This window comes from Corticium candelabrum, chromosome 22 (assembly GCF_963422355.1).
Source record: "Corticium candelabrum chromosome 22, ooCorCand1.1, whole genome shotgun sequence".
NCBI lineage: Eukaryota > Metazoa > Porifera > Homoscleromorpha > Homosclerophorida > Plakinidae > Corticium > Corticium candelabrum.
In genome coordinates this window covers 4,944,056-4,960,701 of record NC_085106.1, presented here as the reverse complement: position 1 = coordinate 4,960,701, position 16,646 = coordinate 4,944,056, and the positions used below count along the sequence as shown (strand labels likewise).

The 16,646-nt window shown below is 42.1% G+C and overlaps 1 protein-coding gene and 1 long non-coding RNA gene across 2 annotated transcripts; both read right to left on the bottom strand.

Annotated features, from left to right (window-relative positions):
• Positions 1 to 1,903: 1,903 nt before the first annotated feature.
• On the bottom strand, positions 1,904 to 15,171 carry LOC134197058 (uncharacterized). The gene is made up of 19 exons (XM_062666300.1): positions 13,934 to 15,171; positions 13,780 to 13,874; positions 13,365 to 13,713; positions 13,120 to 13,286; positions 12,695 to 13,060; positions 10,449 to 12,618; positions 6,947 to 10,392; positions 6,598 to 6,891; positions 6,437 to 6,544; positions 6,233 to 6,383; positions 6,019 to 6,161; positions 5,873 to 5,958; positions 4,611 to 5,803; positions 2,984 to 3,042; positions 2,834 to 2,919; positions 2,713 to 2,760; positions 2,523 to 2,642; positions 2,376 to 2,459; positions 1,904 to 2,312 (listed from the first exon to the last, which is right to left on the bottom strand). The coding sequence occupies exons 1-19, from the start codon at positions 15,169 to 15,171 to the stop codon at positions 2,250 to 2,252; spliced, it is 10,266 nt and encodes a 3,421-aa protein (XP_062522284.1). The 3' UTR covers positions 1,904 to 2,249.
• Positions 15,172 to 15,285: 114 nt separating this feature from the next.
• Positions 15,286 to 15,714, bottom strand: LOC134197449 (uncharacterized). Its single transcript, XR_009972647.1, has 3 exons — positions 15,580 to 15,714; positions 15,447 to 15,517; positions 15,286 to 15,392 (listed from the first exon to the last, which is right to left on the bottom strand). It is a non-coding gene; the product is annotated as an uncharacterized LOC134197449 (long non-coding RNA).
• Positions 15,715 to 16,646: the final 932 nt, after the last annotated feature.

Sequence of the window (16,646 nt, the reverse complement as noted above, 5' to 3'; positions counted from 1 at the left end):
AGGTGTGTTGCACCGAGTTCGTGGTCACCGTAATGCCTGCAATCTATATTGAATTGGCTAGTCATTGATCACCGTGTGGACTACACAGAAACATGTACGCTGCTGGGCTCACATGCCGGGTTGGTGGGCTCCCAGATGGGGGTAAAGACCCCACTTGCCATCATGGAGGGGCATAACGACACATATCATAATAATGTCTCTCTATATATAAAAGGCTGATCTGTCTGTATGTATGTATGTAACATCAATCACGCCAAAACAGTTAAACTGCTGGGTTAATTGCCACCAAACCATACATGAAGACTGCATTCCACGTAACAATGTAAACGCACATTCCAGCCCTAGACAATACCTGAAAAAGGTAGATTATTTCCCAGTCTTATATGCTAACATATTATGCATGGACTCTAGTAAATATTTCGAATATTACTGGGGGAAATGATCGATTATGTGCAAGTGTCTAGATAGTTTATTAATTGCCAGTGCTGCTGTACTGGAAAGTTGAGAAAGTTGTGGCATGGAGAAGATAACGAGACAGCAATAACGAGCCGTCAATACCTAAGGAAAGTCAGTATACGTACTTCCTCAAAATGCTCTTCCTTTTCTCATGATCATCATGCATGTTGCTACAACACGGCTGATAGTACAAGCAATTTTCTGAAGTGTTTCTTAAAAGCAATGTGGAGCAAGTCGTCGCATTTATTACAAATGCAGTATAATATCTAGTCTTTCCGATATTGCTAATTGCTAATTTGATTGTCAATATTATTAGTTAAATCAAGTTACTCATTGTGATGATCTAGTGGGTACAGAATGTGGACTGAACGTATTAGACTGGATTGTCTTCGTATTTGTTGTGGGATTGTTAGTTCATGAAGTCGCTCAGTTTAGGAATGACTTGGCGAATATATTTTGAGCTTCAGCAATCTATTTAACTTAACACTCATGCTGCTATTTGTGACTTACACTACATACTGGTAATCATTGGACTGTACTCAACAATGTGCGTTTCCAACTAGTTCGTTACTTGTATCATGTGGATGGTGTTGCAGCTCTGATTAGTTGTAGATTTCTTTCATATCTAAGAGCACAACCTGCATGTCCTGGGTTTGACTCAACTGTCTTTAGTTAGCACTACATCGGATATTATGTTGTTCTTGGTCATTTTGGGCACATGTCTTGTTAGATTTATGGTCAGTGTGACTAGCATTTATTCAGCTAGACTGTACAGTCCTGGAAAACAAATGAACGTGGAGAGCCTTAATTAATTACCATGTTGACCAGTACTTAGTAAGACAAGGCAGATTAATTAATTAAGCAAACAATATTATTGATTGCCTCTTGCAGTCTTGGGCACCCTTTGGGTTTATTTGTTTTCTAAGAGAATGGCAGTGATGCAGAGGATTCAGGAGAAACCATTGTTGGCACTGTGCTCTGTGGTGTATCATTGCCATCGTTCTACTCAACATGCTCATTGATTTCATCAGTTCTTCTTTTCAAAACGTGCACCTAAGTTGTAAATGCAGTTGTTCTATACAGGGCAGTCCATCATTTTCTTCACAGGACATTGAATGTAAATTTGCCAGGGCTGTTATTATCCGAGAGATCAAGAAAGCACCTCCTATACCCGTACCTATGAATGTAATTCTATTCTTGGCATCGCAATATCTCATTACTGCTGTCGCCAATGCACTTACTGTGAAAGTGACAACTTGCTCCTTTTATGATTGATAGTTGACATAAATATGTATTGTAACAACAGGAAGCTTGAAAAAACTTTGAACTCGCATGGATGAAAGTTTCTGCTAGCTTCTAGTGACATTCAATTATATTCTTTGTAATTTAGTGCTTGCAATATCTACAGTGCAGTTGCCAGACCTCCAACATAACATATTTCACGTACTCTAACATTTGATTTTAAAGAATCAGACTTAGAACACTCCAAGCTGCCTTGAGACAGCATAAACACGAAAGTCATTGCGTATATATTCTATCTAACTTTCACATCATGAATCCTGATATAGCCTGCTTTCATGCAACACAAAAACAGCATGAGATGCTAACCATCCGGTAGCAAGTATCATGCCACGTACACTAACTATCCTGTAGCAAATACGATGCCACGTGCACCCTACATATCAAGCAAGTATCCACATCAATGTGACCCCTTCAATGGCTACCACAGTATCAATACGCAAATTTCTATTCTACAAATGAGTACCTTCGAATCTCCAGTCACTCTTAACATCTCACACACATGTGTCGGCAAGCACCACACCATATGAAGGATTAACCAAATCAACACCATCAAGCTACAAGAAACAGACCACATGCTTGAATACAAAATCATTCGAGTTAAGCACGAAGCATCGCACCTGCTTAGGCTCCTCCACATCACTTTCAATGTCTTTCTCGCAATCTACTTCCAAACTTTCAACATCGCTGCCATCAACCGTTTTCTATTGTTCCAAATTAACAGTGTGCTATACACGTAAAACTATATAAGTTCAGAAATCATAAACCTTGGTGCTGATGCCCTCTCTATGATCCACTATCTCATACATACCCTCTGCATCCTCTACAGTGTCTACAGTCTCTGCAGTATCTGCAGTCTCTGCAGCGTCTACAGTCTCTGCACCCTGCTAGTATATACAAAAAAGTCAAATTCATTTGAACAACATCCATTTGACAAGTTGGAATCTGAGTTCAGACCTCACTGGTGCCATTGACACATGTACTCACGGGAGTCTCGTAATCATTCTATAAAACCAAGAGTGCCAACAGTTGATCAATTAATTAATTAATTAAATGAGACCATGTTTATTAAATATACCTGAGAAAACCCTGCAGAATGAGATTGCTCCACAACAACTTCACAGTTTTCTTGCACATCGTGACTGCGATAATATGTCATTGGAACTAAATAGCAGTGCATGAAGTTACTTGCAGAAAAATCAAAATTAACAAATGAGAATGAGCACACCATCTTGATACTCTTCAGCAAGCTCGTTACGGAGAGTGTAGTCATTTTCATGCTCATTCCTGCAAAGGAACACATTATTTCGTAGTACACAAAATCTACCTGACAAGACAACTAACGAATGAATCTATACGGTCGACTGCTTAAAAATACAGACACATTACATAACACTAGCTGATTAGCCCGTTCTTTGCACAAGAAAATTCATTAAGTAATTAAACAAATTTGCATGTATACCAGTTGCTTGGCAGAGAGAACACAAAATCTCGACATTCTTGTCAGACGTCCTCACTTAAAGATGTTGCTGCCATTGCACGGAACAGGTGTAGCTAGCTGATTTGCCCATTTTTGCCCGTGCACATGAACATGCACAGCACTAACCCTGGATATTGGACAGAGACCATGCAAAATCTAGGATAACCTGTTCCCCGAGTGTATGACCAAATAACTTTTACAGTCTCAGCTATGTTGATATTCCCGATATTCTCGTTTACGTTCTCACTTCAAAGATTTTGCTGCCGTTGCTAGCTGATTTGCCCATTCTTTGCCCAAGCAAATTTATACGAATTTCGAATCATAAGCAGTAATTTATCAAAGGCAACACAAATCAGCTATTTTGAGTGTCGTCGAACGTCGTTGCTTACAGGTGTAGCAAACGGGGCAGCTATTTTGATGCACATAGCCATATTTTAGAAACCCAGATATACTCGAAAACATCTTGCTTATATCAACGTTGCCGGCTCTGTGTGTACCATCCAAGGTCAGGAATAGGCATTTGAAATTTGGTGGAGATCCCATGCGCCGTTCTAGAGAAATGTGTGCACGAGTGGAGGTGGGTTCCATTGGCAAGAAATCTCATAGTCCCAAGACAACTCTAAAGACAGCGACACCTTCACTGTCCACTCTGATTAGTTCAGCGTATGCAATCAAAATTCAGTGGCACTGCAACTCACCGTTTTGGAGACACACTTTTACACACACACACACACACACACACACACACACACACACACACACACACACACACACACACACACACACACACACACACACACACACACACACACACACTCTCTCTCTCTCTCTCTCTCTCTCTCTCTCTCTTACAGCTCTCCTGTATATGTACAGATTACACATTATAACAATATGACCACATTGCATTATGAAAACCTGGCATATTGCAAACAGGAAACGATGATGACAAACATGACAATAAATGTGTCAACACGTTGACCAACTGATCGACTAAATGACAGACTGATCAACCGTCCAAGTGATGCAATCAAACGACTGACCACAACCACCTGACCAATCAACAGACCCACCCACCAACTGACTGACTGACCAAAAGTCTGATCAACTGATCGACCGACATCAACCAACCGACCAACCCCCGACTGACTAACTGACCGTCCAACAGACAAAGTTACAGACAGACCAACAGACTGACCGACCAACAAGAACGTTTGTCTAGTGCATGGCCAGTCAGCATATACAAAAACGACAAATTTTTACATTCATCCAGACAAACAAGTACAAGCTGAAAATGACAAGAATGAATTTACAGGCGCACAATATCTCTTCAATAAATACGTTGGTGCGCTTCCCTTATTTTCCTACTCGTGTATACCTTGATCTCGTAACAGACAACTTCCGTTTATTTCGCTTTCTCCACACCAGCCACACCACCAGCAATATCATTAGGCTCATTAACAATGCAACACATATGCCAGCAATTTGAGCGGCACTGAGTGCGGCACTGCTTTTATGGAAGACTCTCTTGCCTATACAAGCAAACCCATCCAATTGATCTACACACTCGTATTCCATGCCACAAGGATCTGAAGTGCATTCATCAATGTCAGTCTCACAGAAGAAGTCAGTGTAACCTGCTTGACACACACAGACGTATCCTTCATAGCTAAATGCTCTGCTCAATGATTGGCATTGTGGATCAGATATATTTCCCCTGCATGTGGCGTTGTTTTTGCAAGGCATAGCAAAAATAAAAATTCTCACAGTCAGCAGGTTACTGTAGGTAAAGTTCTGATCTCGAGCTACCACTTCAACGTTGATCATTCCGTGATAATCATTAGAAACGGTATACTTGAAAAGAAACTCTTTGAATGCAGGAGAAGGTGTCTGTGTTGTGTTTGTCAAGATGTGCTCAAATGAAGACTTTTCGTCTGAAACGGTCTCAATAACAAAGACATTACCAACAGATGGTGAATTTACCAACAAAGTTAGATGGTCGCCGCCATCTTGATCTAGCACTGCCATTAGAACCGAGACGGATGTGTTCTCAATTTTGTTTTGTTCCACGAACAAGTCGACTGTATCCTTTTCTCCTGCTGCTTGAATTTTGTCTTCAATTATGTTCTGGTAATAGAGAACAGGTGCATCTTGCTCGGGCTTGACTGTTATTTGAACGCTGCCCGTAGATGATAGTGGCTGGCCCTCTGGAACATCTGTCTCTGTGACAGTGTAGTGGATTACATCAGACCCGTAGCAGTTAGCACACGGAACTACTGTCAACATTCCGTCTCCTAATAATAAAACTGAATCAAACAGGGAATGCAGTTCATCGACTAGGCTAAAAATGGCTTTGTCATCTTCCTCATCTATGAATATCAGGCGTACAGACAAATGATCATCTTCTTGCATTGACAGTTGAAGTCGCTGATCAGGGATGGTTGGTGCCGTATTGACAAACTGGCTACTAATTCTTGCAAGAGCAAATTGAGTAGGTTGCTCTACATATGCTGTGCCAGTTACACTCCTCTTTCTTCTGTCCGTTTTGGTCGAGCTCCAAGTGCTACAAACCTTCACCCGAATGAAAATACTTGATAGTGTCAATTCATTGAACAATTAATAAATAAGAGAGTAGCTAACCTGTACAGACAGTATTCCATTCTTCCAGTCAACATGAGTTGGTCTTGGACAAGCAGAATAACTAGCTATCCTCCATGCATACAAGCCTGCAACAGTACAAAGGACTATGAGCAAAAGAAACAAGCAACTGTACAAATGAGCCATACTCGGATCCCAGAAGACAACTTCAGGAATTTCGTCTTTCCAACTGTCACTTGCATTGAATGGTAGTTTTAACTCAAATGGACCACTAATATCACCAGGCTTCAGAGGAGACACAAAAATGCTTATTCCTAAAAATTTGTGAAATCTAAAAAAACATTGCAAAAGACACATGTAATTTTACACATATGTTATAAAATTTATCAAATAAATGACTACCTAGATTCAAGTCTCCGAGAAGTCTGATGTCTGGTCTGTTCAGGATTCTGTATATATGACCAATATTGAATAACTGCTGACGATCCAAACTCCTTTTGTAGGTCAGACTGATTTAGAACGCCCATGATAACCATGCCACCATCCGCAACGTCTGCAACACAACCTCAATAATCGACAAACTCTTGATTCAGATGACGGAATTACCTAAACCCTCAATGACCACACGCCTGTCATCGGATGCCAGTGATAGCTGAATCGAATTACTTGAAAAAGCGGACAAATTTGAGCCCATAACAGCCAAGTCTTGAGAGCCTAACAAAACAAATCATTAAACACATGTCTCAAAGCATGAACACACAACATACGCAATAATGCTATTCTTGGCCCCGAGATAAGAGACTTCTTGTGAGAACGACTGCGAACAATCAGCGAGTGATACATTAAACGACCCGGCTCAACACTGAGAAAACTGCTGCCACGATTTTCTTCTTGAAAGGCTTTCTTCTGCACAGCCCTGACATCTGACAAGTTGACAGCGTCTCCGCGGCCAATGATGATTTTTCCATCTAACACTTCTGCACGAGACGCGTTTCTTCCAATGCTGACAGTCACAGAAGGCAACAGACCTTCTCCTTCCTCCTCATACCCAACACGCCACTCTAAAACATGCAATTCAACATCACATATGTTACAAAAAAACAATGTTTGCCTCACCTATTTGATCCACATCATCATCATTGATGTCGCCCCATGCAATCCCCAGTCTGTCACCTTCATCAGTGCGACGTATGTCAGACCCATTCAGCCATTTCTCAGAGAACATGGCTGATACGCTTGTATTAGAAACATCCGGTGGTTCGACGTCAACTGTTATACCTTCACCGTGCCACGTGCTGAACAGTTGAGCACCGTTGTGAGTTCTGACCGACACATAATAAGTTGATTTCTGATGTAAGAAAAGGTTCTCTCTCAATGCATGTGTTGCCACTCCAACTGACGTGAACGGCTGAATATCAGCAAATGTGAAATTAGTTGCTATAGACCACGAATACTCGATGATACCACTAATATTGTCACTGCACTCCCAAAATGCCGCAATTGATGTGTTGGTGCCTTGATATTTTGATGGTTCTGTCAATGACCATGATGGATCAACTTGATAGACGGCAGAACATAAGGCAGCTGTGGTGTCGATTACTACTCCATCCGACACAGAAATAGACGCAGCACCAGCAGCATTAATAACTCTCAACACAAAATAATAGACCGATGGACGAAATATTAAGTCCGACGTCTGAATGTCATCGGACTTTCGATCAACAATTCCGGCCGACAGAGTCAAATTGTTGAGCTGGTAAGAGTTTATTGTTGTACGACTAAAATGGCAATCGACAGAGCAGCTGTACCGATCACATGGTTCTCTACAAGCAACACACACAGACCCTTCTTGCTGGAAAGGAATGACGTCACAAGTGCCAGACGGTTTTGAGCTGATGCATGACTCAATAGAAACAATCGGGCTCTCAAAGTCTCGAAACGGTTCTCCACCATAGCAAGGATCGGATCCGGCAACCGGCAAACTCACACGACGAACATAAGCAAATGACGCTGGTGGATGAAAGGGATTATCAAGAGGAGCAACGAAACCTCCGTGTGTACGAACCGCAATAGACAAAGTTGTATTGTCATTCAATTGAGGTACTCCCGTCAGCACAGATCTAAGCTCGTTATCGATGTACAGCTTGGCAGTCCATTCTATAGACCCCTCAGTCTGTGATTTTTTCATCTTCATTGCATAAGTGTGGTATTCGCTAGTAGGATCAAATCCTAACTCGACCCACTGCAACTTAGCTGTTTCTTCATCATTAGCAAATCGACACCAAAAGAGCAGATAGAAGTCACTCCGTTCAAAACCAATTTCAGAGGCCTCGCTTTCTCCCATCACCTGAAATCCAATACCAGCACTGGCTCTATCGTATTTGATCTCGGTATCTGCAAAATCCTTGGCTCCATTAGCATCCAATACATCTGGATGTCCGACGGTTGGTCCACTGCCAGAACCAGAACCGGAAGCAGAACTAAAACTTTGAGCCAAACTGTCTGATATATTCAAGTTTTCAGTTGTTATGATATTAGTGTCTTGGATCCTGCCAGGTGCTTCCAGATCTCCAATTGTGTTCTGTGGACCATCCCAAAGCACGACGCTTGTCAAGGTTGATCTACCTCCAGCTGTCTTCATTTCAATTAGAAAAGAGCCCTCGTTCACTGTGCCAGTGGTCGTATACAAAGCGCCTGATTGCAACCTCACTTTTCTTCTATCTCTCACCCATCCAAGCTTCAGTCCTTCCCGGTCGACACTCACTTGACTATCTTCGAATGATATTGTACCGTAGTTTGGTATGTTGCCAACTGTATGTCCCGTGTAGACAATCCAGTCTTGAAAGACCAAATCACTTGACATATCGTAATCACGATCTGGACAAGAAAGTTGATCTTCAGTGTACGCAACAGTAAATGTAGCCTGTAGACTGTCTAATGACGACTGAAACACTCTGTCATTCATCCAATCATTTCCATCTTTGACTTGTCCAACAAAAGGTGGACTGATATCTATCAATACAGGTTTAGAAAACACAACCTGCTTTGAACCAGCCCCATTCGTGGCCATTACTAATACGTAGTACGGCCTCGAACTGTCTAATGATAACTGTTTGTAGATGTATGATGTAGCATTACTAACAGATATGTAGTCAATTAATTGCCTCAATTTTCGTGTATCATTTGACTCATAACAGCTATCCTTGCTCCATAATGACACCTCGTACTGAGTGATTCCACTCTCGCTATCGTTGAAGTTCTTCCACATGACTGCAATTTCACTCGGTGATCGAACATAAGATGCACCAAGATCTGTTTCAAATCCTGCGATCACAATGCCAGGACTGGGAGGTGTCAGATCAATCAAAATCGGCAAAGAAGTAACAAATATGCAACGTAGAGCTTCGTTGCTTGCTCGTACTGTGACATAATATTTTTTATTGTGATACAGGTTCAAGTTGTTGACAGTGGCTACTGTGTCAAGTCCAACATTGACAAAACGCTTTACATCAAAGAGATTGTCTACTTCATCATCTCGCCAATAACTATTCACGCTTTTTGGACACCGTGAGATGTTGACAGGCTTAGTAGAAATCGCCCACTCATAGAAGAGAATCGGTAAATCTGAAGAGAATCCATCCCAACTAGCAGTCAGTGAAGACGACGAGTTACTGAACATATCCATGTGTACTGTTCCGGCAATCAGTGGTTTCCCATATCCCACATATATACCATTAGATGTAACCTCTGACATTGCTCCAGTCCTGCTGAATGCGCGTACTGTAAAGAAGTATTGTTGGCTGAGAGGAATCAAGTCGAGGTCAGAGAACGTTACCGATGTGTTGAGACCAACAACTGTAAAAGGAATGACATTGATCCTAGTAAGTGAATATCGATCGTCAGACCCCAATGCCACCTCATATCGCACTATCTGCTGACCTGGTGCCGATGACCCGGGATGTCCAAATGGCAACCAAGTCGCACTGAGTGTAGTAACGGATGCCTGATAGTTAGCATCCTCTCCAGAATCTAATCCGTCAAACACTTGGCCTGGAACTGGAGGTTCAATGTCAACCGTCACCCCGTCTGATCGATCCACTACAGTCTGCCCTGATGCGGTCACAAGTCGAACAACAACATAGTACCGCTCTCCATTTCGAAGATTCACGTCTTCTGTCACAGCCACAAATGAATCAATTGGTATATTAGTAAACGGCTGTATAAGCACATCATCAACTCGATATATTGCCCAAGACAAGCTCACAATCGGACATGCTACACTGTGCACCCATGAAGCTGCAAAGACGGATGTTGATGCCTGAAAGTCAATATCATCTCCTAAACCATCCCAAACTGACAAGTGAGCTCTCGAATTGATTACGACTCCATCAGATACCAAAAAGGAAGATAAGCCAGCACTGTTGAATCCTCGCACAGCAACATATGCAGTTGATCCGTGACGCAACTGCAGATGATCAATGTGAATCCTTGTAGCAAGTCCTACAGATTCAAACCGTCTCAATGAAGTCGAACCCGGATAATCTCCGACAGCAACTTCATATCTAAATGCAAGAACTTAAAACAACTTGCAGAACAGAAACTGTTATATAATACAAACCTAGTAATAGATGTTTCCGTGTCAGTAAACTCATCCCATGCAATGTGCATTTCTGTTTCAGAGCTCTGGCACTGCACAGCAATTTGATCTGAGTTACTTCTGCCAACAACATAGTGATACTCATCTGACAGATGTTGTATATTACCAGTGGTTGGTGCTGATACGTCAACAATTACCGTAGCATATGCAAAAGAGCTATGTTGAATGCCATTTACAGCCTCCAGAGTTACCAAATGTGATCCATTAGTGTTCAAGAATTTCTCCAGAGAGAGTGAAAAACATGAGACATCTGTCGGCAATAATGGAGAAACAGCCACTACTAGGTCTTTAGCAAAAGACAATGTCATACGAAAGTTGACGATCCCACTTTCTGAATCGTGTATTCCACTCCAGCAACATTGCAAGTCAGAGGCCGAATGAGATATAGAGTCGGGGCAATGCAGTTTTCCCAAGGACGGTGGACTGCTGTCAACCACAAGACCTACACTGGTAATCGAGTGCCTGTATGATACACGATTCTCTGCTTCTACCCACACAAAGTTTGGTACACCTTCAGACTGACGAACCAAATCACCATCACTCGTTTGAAGACCAGTAGTATAATTAATTTTCCCACTTCTAAAATCCATGGGAATTATGGAGGAAGACCAAGCATACCTAACTATCCCACTTTCCTGATCGTCACCCTTCCAAACAGCACCAATGGAAGACGAAGAGTAAACATACAATGAGTTAGAACTGATGTTGCTTGCATCCGCTGTCGCCAATTGAGTAAATTTTATCTGCGGAGGTGAATTGTCTGGAATGACACCACTGGAAGAAGACATGAGATTATCGCCACATTTAGTTGTGGCCTTGACAGTTGAATACACAGTTTTTCCATTTTCTAGTTGAAACGGCACCTGAGCAAAACCGCTATCGTCATCTCGAACTACAATACCGACTCTCGAGAAAGACTGTAAATCATCCTCCAAAGGTGATGTTCCTATAGCCCATTCGTACTTGGAAATACCACCACAACGTTTGCTAGAAAATGGTGTAAACTGAACAGTAACAGTATCGGATTGACGTTGAAACATGGCATCTGTGGTATCAGGACCATCCAACACAACTCCTGCAACGTCAGCCTCCACGACAACTATTGGTTTTGAAGTCAAACTCTTCGACTCCAAACCGGCTGCATTGTGTGCCTTCACAGTCACAAAGTACACAGGTTCCTGACTGGTTTCATCAGTCACAGAGAGCAATAGACGATCTACAAAAGCGCTTGTTCGAAAGCCAACATCACGCCAACCACCACTTGCCTCGGAGCCTCCAGCAGTTGTACCTACAGCGATCAAGTAAGAATCTATACCACTCTCGGGATCACTACCATACCAAGATGCTTTGATTCCGTGCTTATCAGACTGCACAACACGATCCAGAGAATCAGTATTCTCATCTGATCCATCAAGATTTCCAACCACAACCCATGCAATGACTGGAGGTGTATCGTCTACAGTCATTGGTTCACTCGTGTGGCTAACTGCAAGTTTTGCATTGTTTGTAGCTTTCACCTTTACCACATACTCTGCTCCACTTGTCAAAGCCAAATTAGAGACGACAAGTTGGTTTACTGCTCCCTCATCACCCTGTTTTGGAAAGTCTGCCCAATCTCCTTGGCTTGGATAAATCGCTTGGTTACTGCCGTGATGTAGTTCATAAATTGCAACTTGGTATGACTTGATACCGGATTCTGGGTCCTTGTAAACCCACCTAGCAGTGATCATACCAACATCAGCTTGAAAGTATGGAATTCCTTTGCGAGATCCTTCAAATCCAATGCTCACTAAAAGAGGTGGAGACTTGTCGATGATGTAACCATTGGTGGCAATGCTTGTGCGGCGCTCGGCACCGTCAACTGCCGTCAAGATACTTCGAATGGTATCTCCGTGCTTTAAGCTAACTGAAATGTCTACTGATTGTGTGTCTAAGCCAACCGAGCGTACAGGAAAAGGTGTACCAGACACGAAAGACTGAACCTCATATCGAACAATGTCAGATTCAGGATCATAAAAGTCATTCCAGTTGCAATACACAGCACTGTCAACATAAGAATAGTCAATATCTTCTGCGGGATCCAAACCATCCTTTACCCATCCTCTAACAGGATCCGTCAGATCAACCAAAACTAGACACAAAACACAAACAAAAACCAAAATAGCAACTAATGTTGCATTTGTAGAGTTGTAAGTACAGGCGCTTACCTCCATCTGACGAGTCATTGACACTTAGCTGCTTGTGGCCTCGATTGTAAACTACAACAGTTGAGTAATAAGTATGAGAGTGAACTAGCGATGTTTGAAAGCATATTTCTTTAGCTGTGTATGAAACTTCCTGTAAGGCCACCACGTCGGTAAGACCTGGAGCACTCCCCATTCCTACTCTAGCAAAGTCAGTCAACCCGCTCTCCTCATCATGGAAATTATCCCAGTTGACACAAATAGTGTTATTGGCAGCAGTATAGCTTGCATCACTACCGTGATGACGGCCATCATACACGTAGCCAATCACCGGTGGTGTACGATCAATGACGAGAGGATAATGTGAATGACCAATAGCCATCAAATAGACTGAAATGAGTACAACTATGATAATGCATGTTTCACTCTAGGGATCATGTAGTACTCACCGTTGTCGATGGCACGAATACGAACCCAGGCAGGAACACCGTCTGCTACATTGACGACAACCAGCAGCATAGTTAGATTACCGTGCCTATCCCAACTGTGCAGATCCGTGTCATGAACCGTTTTGCCCAGAGCAAAGTCTATCTCACGAACTCCAGACATGTCATCGCTAATAATAGCCATAAATATAAGAAACTCACCTTAGTTACTATACAAACACAACTTATAGAAGACAAGTCACACCTACCTCGTGTTGTATTCCAATTGTAGCATGTGAGTATCCTCGTCGTATTTCAAACCATGGACAGAGTGAACATCAGGTGGAACCGTATCGACAATGTGCGAAGTGCTGTGTCCAACCTCGGTCACCAATGACCCACCAAACACAACATTATTGACAGCCTGCACTGTTATAAAGTAGTGACCATCAACTAAATCAATCAACTTCGTTCCAGAATGGCTCCAGTGACGTTCGTCGTGTAAATGTGCATGAGGATCTTCGTAATTGAACACGTCTACTAAAAGTGGTCGCGTTCCAGCTGCCCATGTATATTTATAAATACCAGACTCATCATCGTGAAATCCCCGAAAGTTACCTACAAAAGTGTAACACAATGCAATCCATCAAACGTGAGAAATTTGTTAACGAAACTGTCACGTACAGCCAATAAAGTTATTGTATCTTGTGTATTTTAGATCCGAAAATGGTTCGTGACCATTGAAGACGGTTTGGGCACCTTCACCGTCTATGATGATTCTAGATTTGTAAAACAGACTATACCGTAAGAAGAAAGTAATGAATAAATACTTTGTTACCTGTGATTAGGCCAAGGTGTGACCTCAACACATCGCTGTACAAACGATGCTTTACACTGAGATGCCTCAGTAACGTCATACCTTATATTTCCCACTTCTCCTGGTAATGGCGGCGTGAAATCTACTAACGTTCCTTTGGAAGACATCAGTTGAGAATAACCTAAGACGTTTGTCACCTCAGCATTGAAATAATAAATTTCTCCGTGGATTAGAGTCATTTCTGTATGCTCAAACCAGGCGGTAGATCCAACACCGATACGTTCAAAATTATAGAAAGAACCACTAACTCTTCTCTCAACCAGAGGTCCTTCGATCGCCTGGACTACCACACACTCGTCCAAATGGTAGTTGTAGTCAAATGAAACGCACTGAACGCCGTAGGTCAGACAGAAAGTAGCACACTTCAAGGGACTTATAACAGTCGTTGTGGCAACAGTTGGTGCCATAAGGCGACCCAGTCGAGGTTGAGCAAAGTGTTCTAATGCATGACTTGCTTCGTGATTAATTTCAATGGCTTTAAATGAGAATTGATACCGAGCAACAACATTTGATTGTCCGGACCCGAGTCCAACACTTGCCCAGCCAATGTTCTCAAGCTCTGAGTCATCGTGCACAACGAAAAGAGCCGACAATATCCAAGGATAACTAACAATATCATAAGATTGTTCCACACGACCTCCCGGACGTGTATTGTCATATGTCGGCAGAGAGCAAACAGCCGATGAAGACTTTCCTTGAGTATTTGTTGCAATCACCGTAAAATAGAGAGGAACACCGGGGGCCAACAGATCAGTTGACAAAAGTTGTGGGCCGCCCATGGCAAACTGCTCATGTACATTCCGTCCACCACGATACGTTCCCACATCCAAAGTATATGCAACCTCGCTCTCGTCGTCATAAGCACTCACTTCGATCTCAAATGCTGGAGAGTTTGGAAATCGATTGAGAAGCTGGTGGACAGTGCAGGGTACACTGTCCACATTTGATCGCCGTCGTCGATTGGCATCATACGTCAATGAGCGAAACTCTGGTGCAGACTTGTCCTCATCATCTCTTCCAATAGTCAACACGTTCTTAGAAATTGTCGGTGACGAGTAACTCCATAACTGCGACGTCCAGATAGTCTTTCGTATCCTGATACACCCAAAGAAGCAGATTTTGATGTAGAGTATAACTGAAGCATGAATAGATAGTCGAAAAGGCACCAGATTGACATCTACAGCACCTCTAACGAACATTTAAATAAACCAAGTTCAACAATGCTGTTTGGTCAAAATATCTGAGGAAGAACACTTAATTACTTTACATCGAGGGGCATTTGAGTGTATCCAACCGTTGCTTGAGCAGGAAAGCGTACGTCAAGAATTTGACCATGGATGCTTACTTCAACAAAGAAAATCAGAATGCCAACACGTACTCCACCATACACTTGGATTCCTGCATATGGTGTCACTGTAATCTTCATACAAACACTGTTACACATTAAACCTCAGTGCACTAACTGAATCCACACCTTTGCTTGACTTGACAAAATGCAGATGCCGAGTTGGAAATGCACTCCATAGGATCCTCTCCCACCAAAAACTATAATTACGTTAACACAATAATTAGGAAATGAAAGGTTATTTAATTTTACAATTACTTACAAAAGTCGACAATGACAGGACCCATTGGATAACGAATCTCATATTCAAAAAACTGTATCGGTTTCGGAGAGAAGTTCCATGATGCAGACTGACAAAAATCTACTCTCTTTAGAAATTCTTCAATTGGATTAGAGAATATCAACTCAACGTCATTGAGAAGCTAGTAAATTGCAAATACAAAAATATCTTCAATATGTGAAGAAGCAATAACAAATGCAGATTACATTTTCAAGTAACGAAGATCTGGCTTTCGCTACCAATGTCATTACGAATCCCTTCACCTCGTTGCCTATCATTTCTTCTTGGAAATCATTAAGAGTCATGGCACTGATAATAGACTCAGTTTGTGTGAGCAAATTCCTCCCTGAAACAAAAAAAAAAAAACCATTGATCAGTTTTAGTCACAATACGGCAAAGAATCCAGGTCTTACGAGACCGGCAATTGGACAATCCAATGTTAAACACAGCCTCATGTACAATACGATACGACAACAAACACGTTCGCAAATGACGCGAACAGAGTTGGACGCTTGCCGAAACTGTTGCAGAATTTGTATCAACCAGCGCTTTGACTGACACAGATACTGATATGTCATCACCAAATACACTTCCATCAATCAAAATGGAGTCTTCAAATGCTGAAACAACACAATTAATTTAATTTACGTACCTAAATTATATGAAGCAGAGTGCGAGCATAAGGAAGCATTACAATAACTTAGATTGAATGTCTGTTTCCAGGGACCGAATGACAGAGTCAAATCACTACGACATGGATTCACGTGCACTGCAGCTTTAACAAATTTTCTTGTGAAGATGAGTTGCAACGGAATACAGCATGAGACACCAAGACAGTCGTCATCTACGGTGCAATATTGTCCAGAGATGCGATGCAAAGCGTTGCGAATGCCACCACAAGCTACACAGACAAAGCTCAGTCATATTACCGATATGTTTCATGTATAATGACACGCACTGTCCTTATTTACCCGTATCAGGAATTTCGTTCAGTCTTCTTATCATAGTGTCCCACGTGCCTTCAGTCGGCTTACCCTGATGACGCAAAA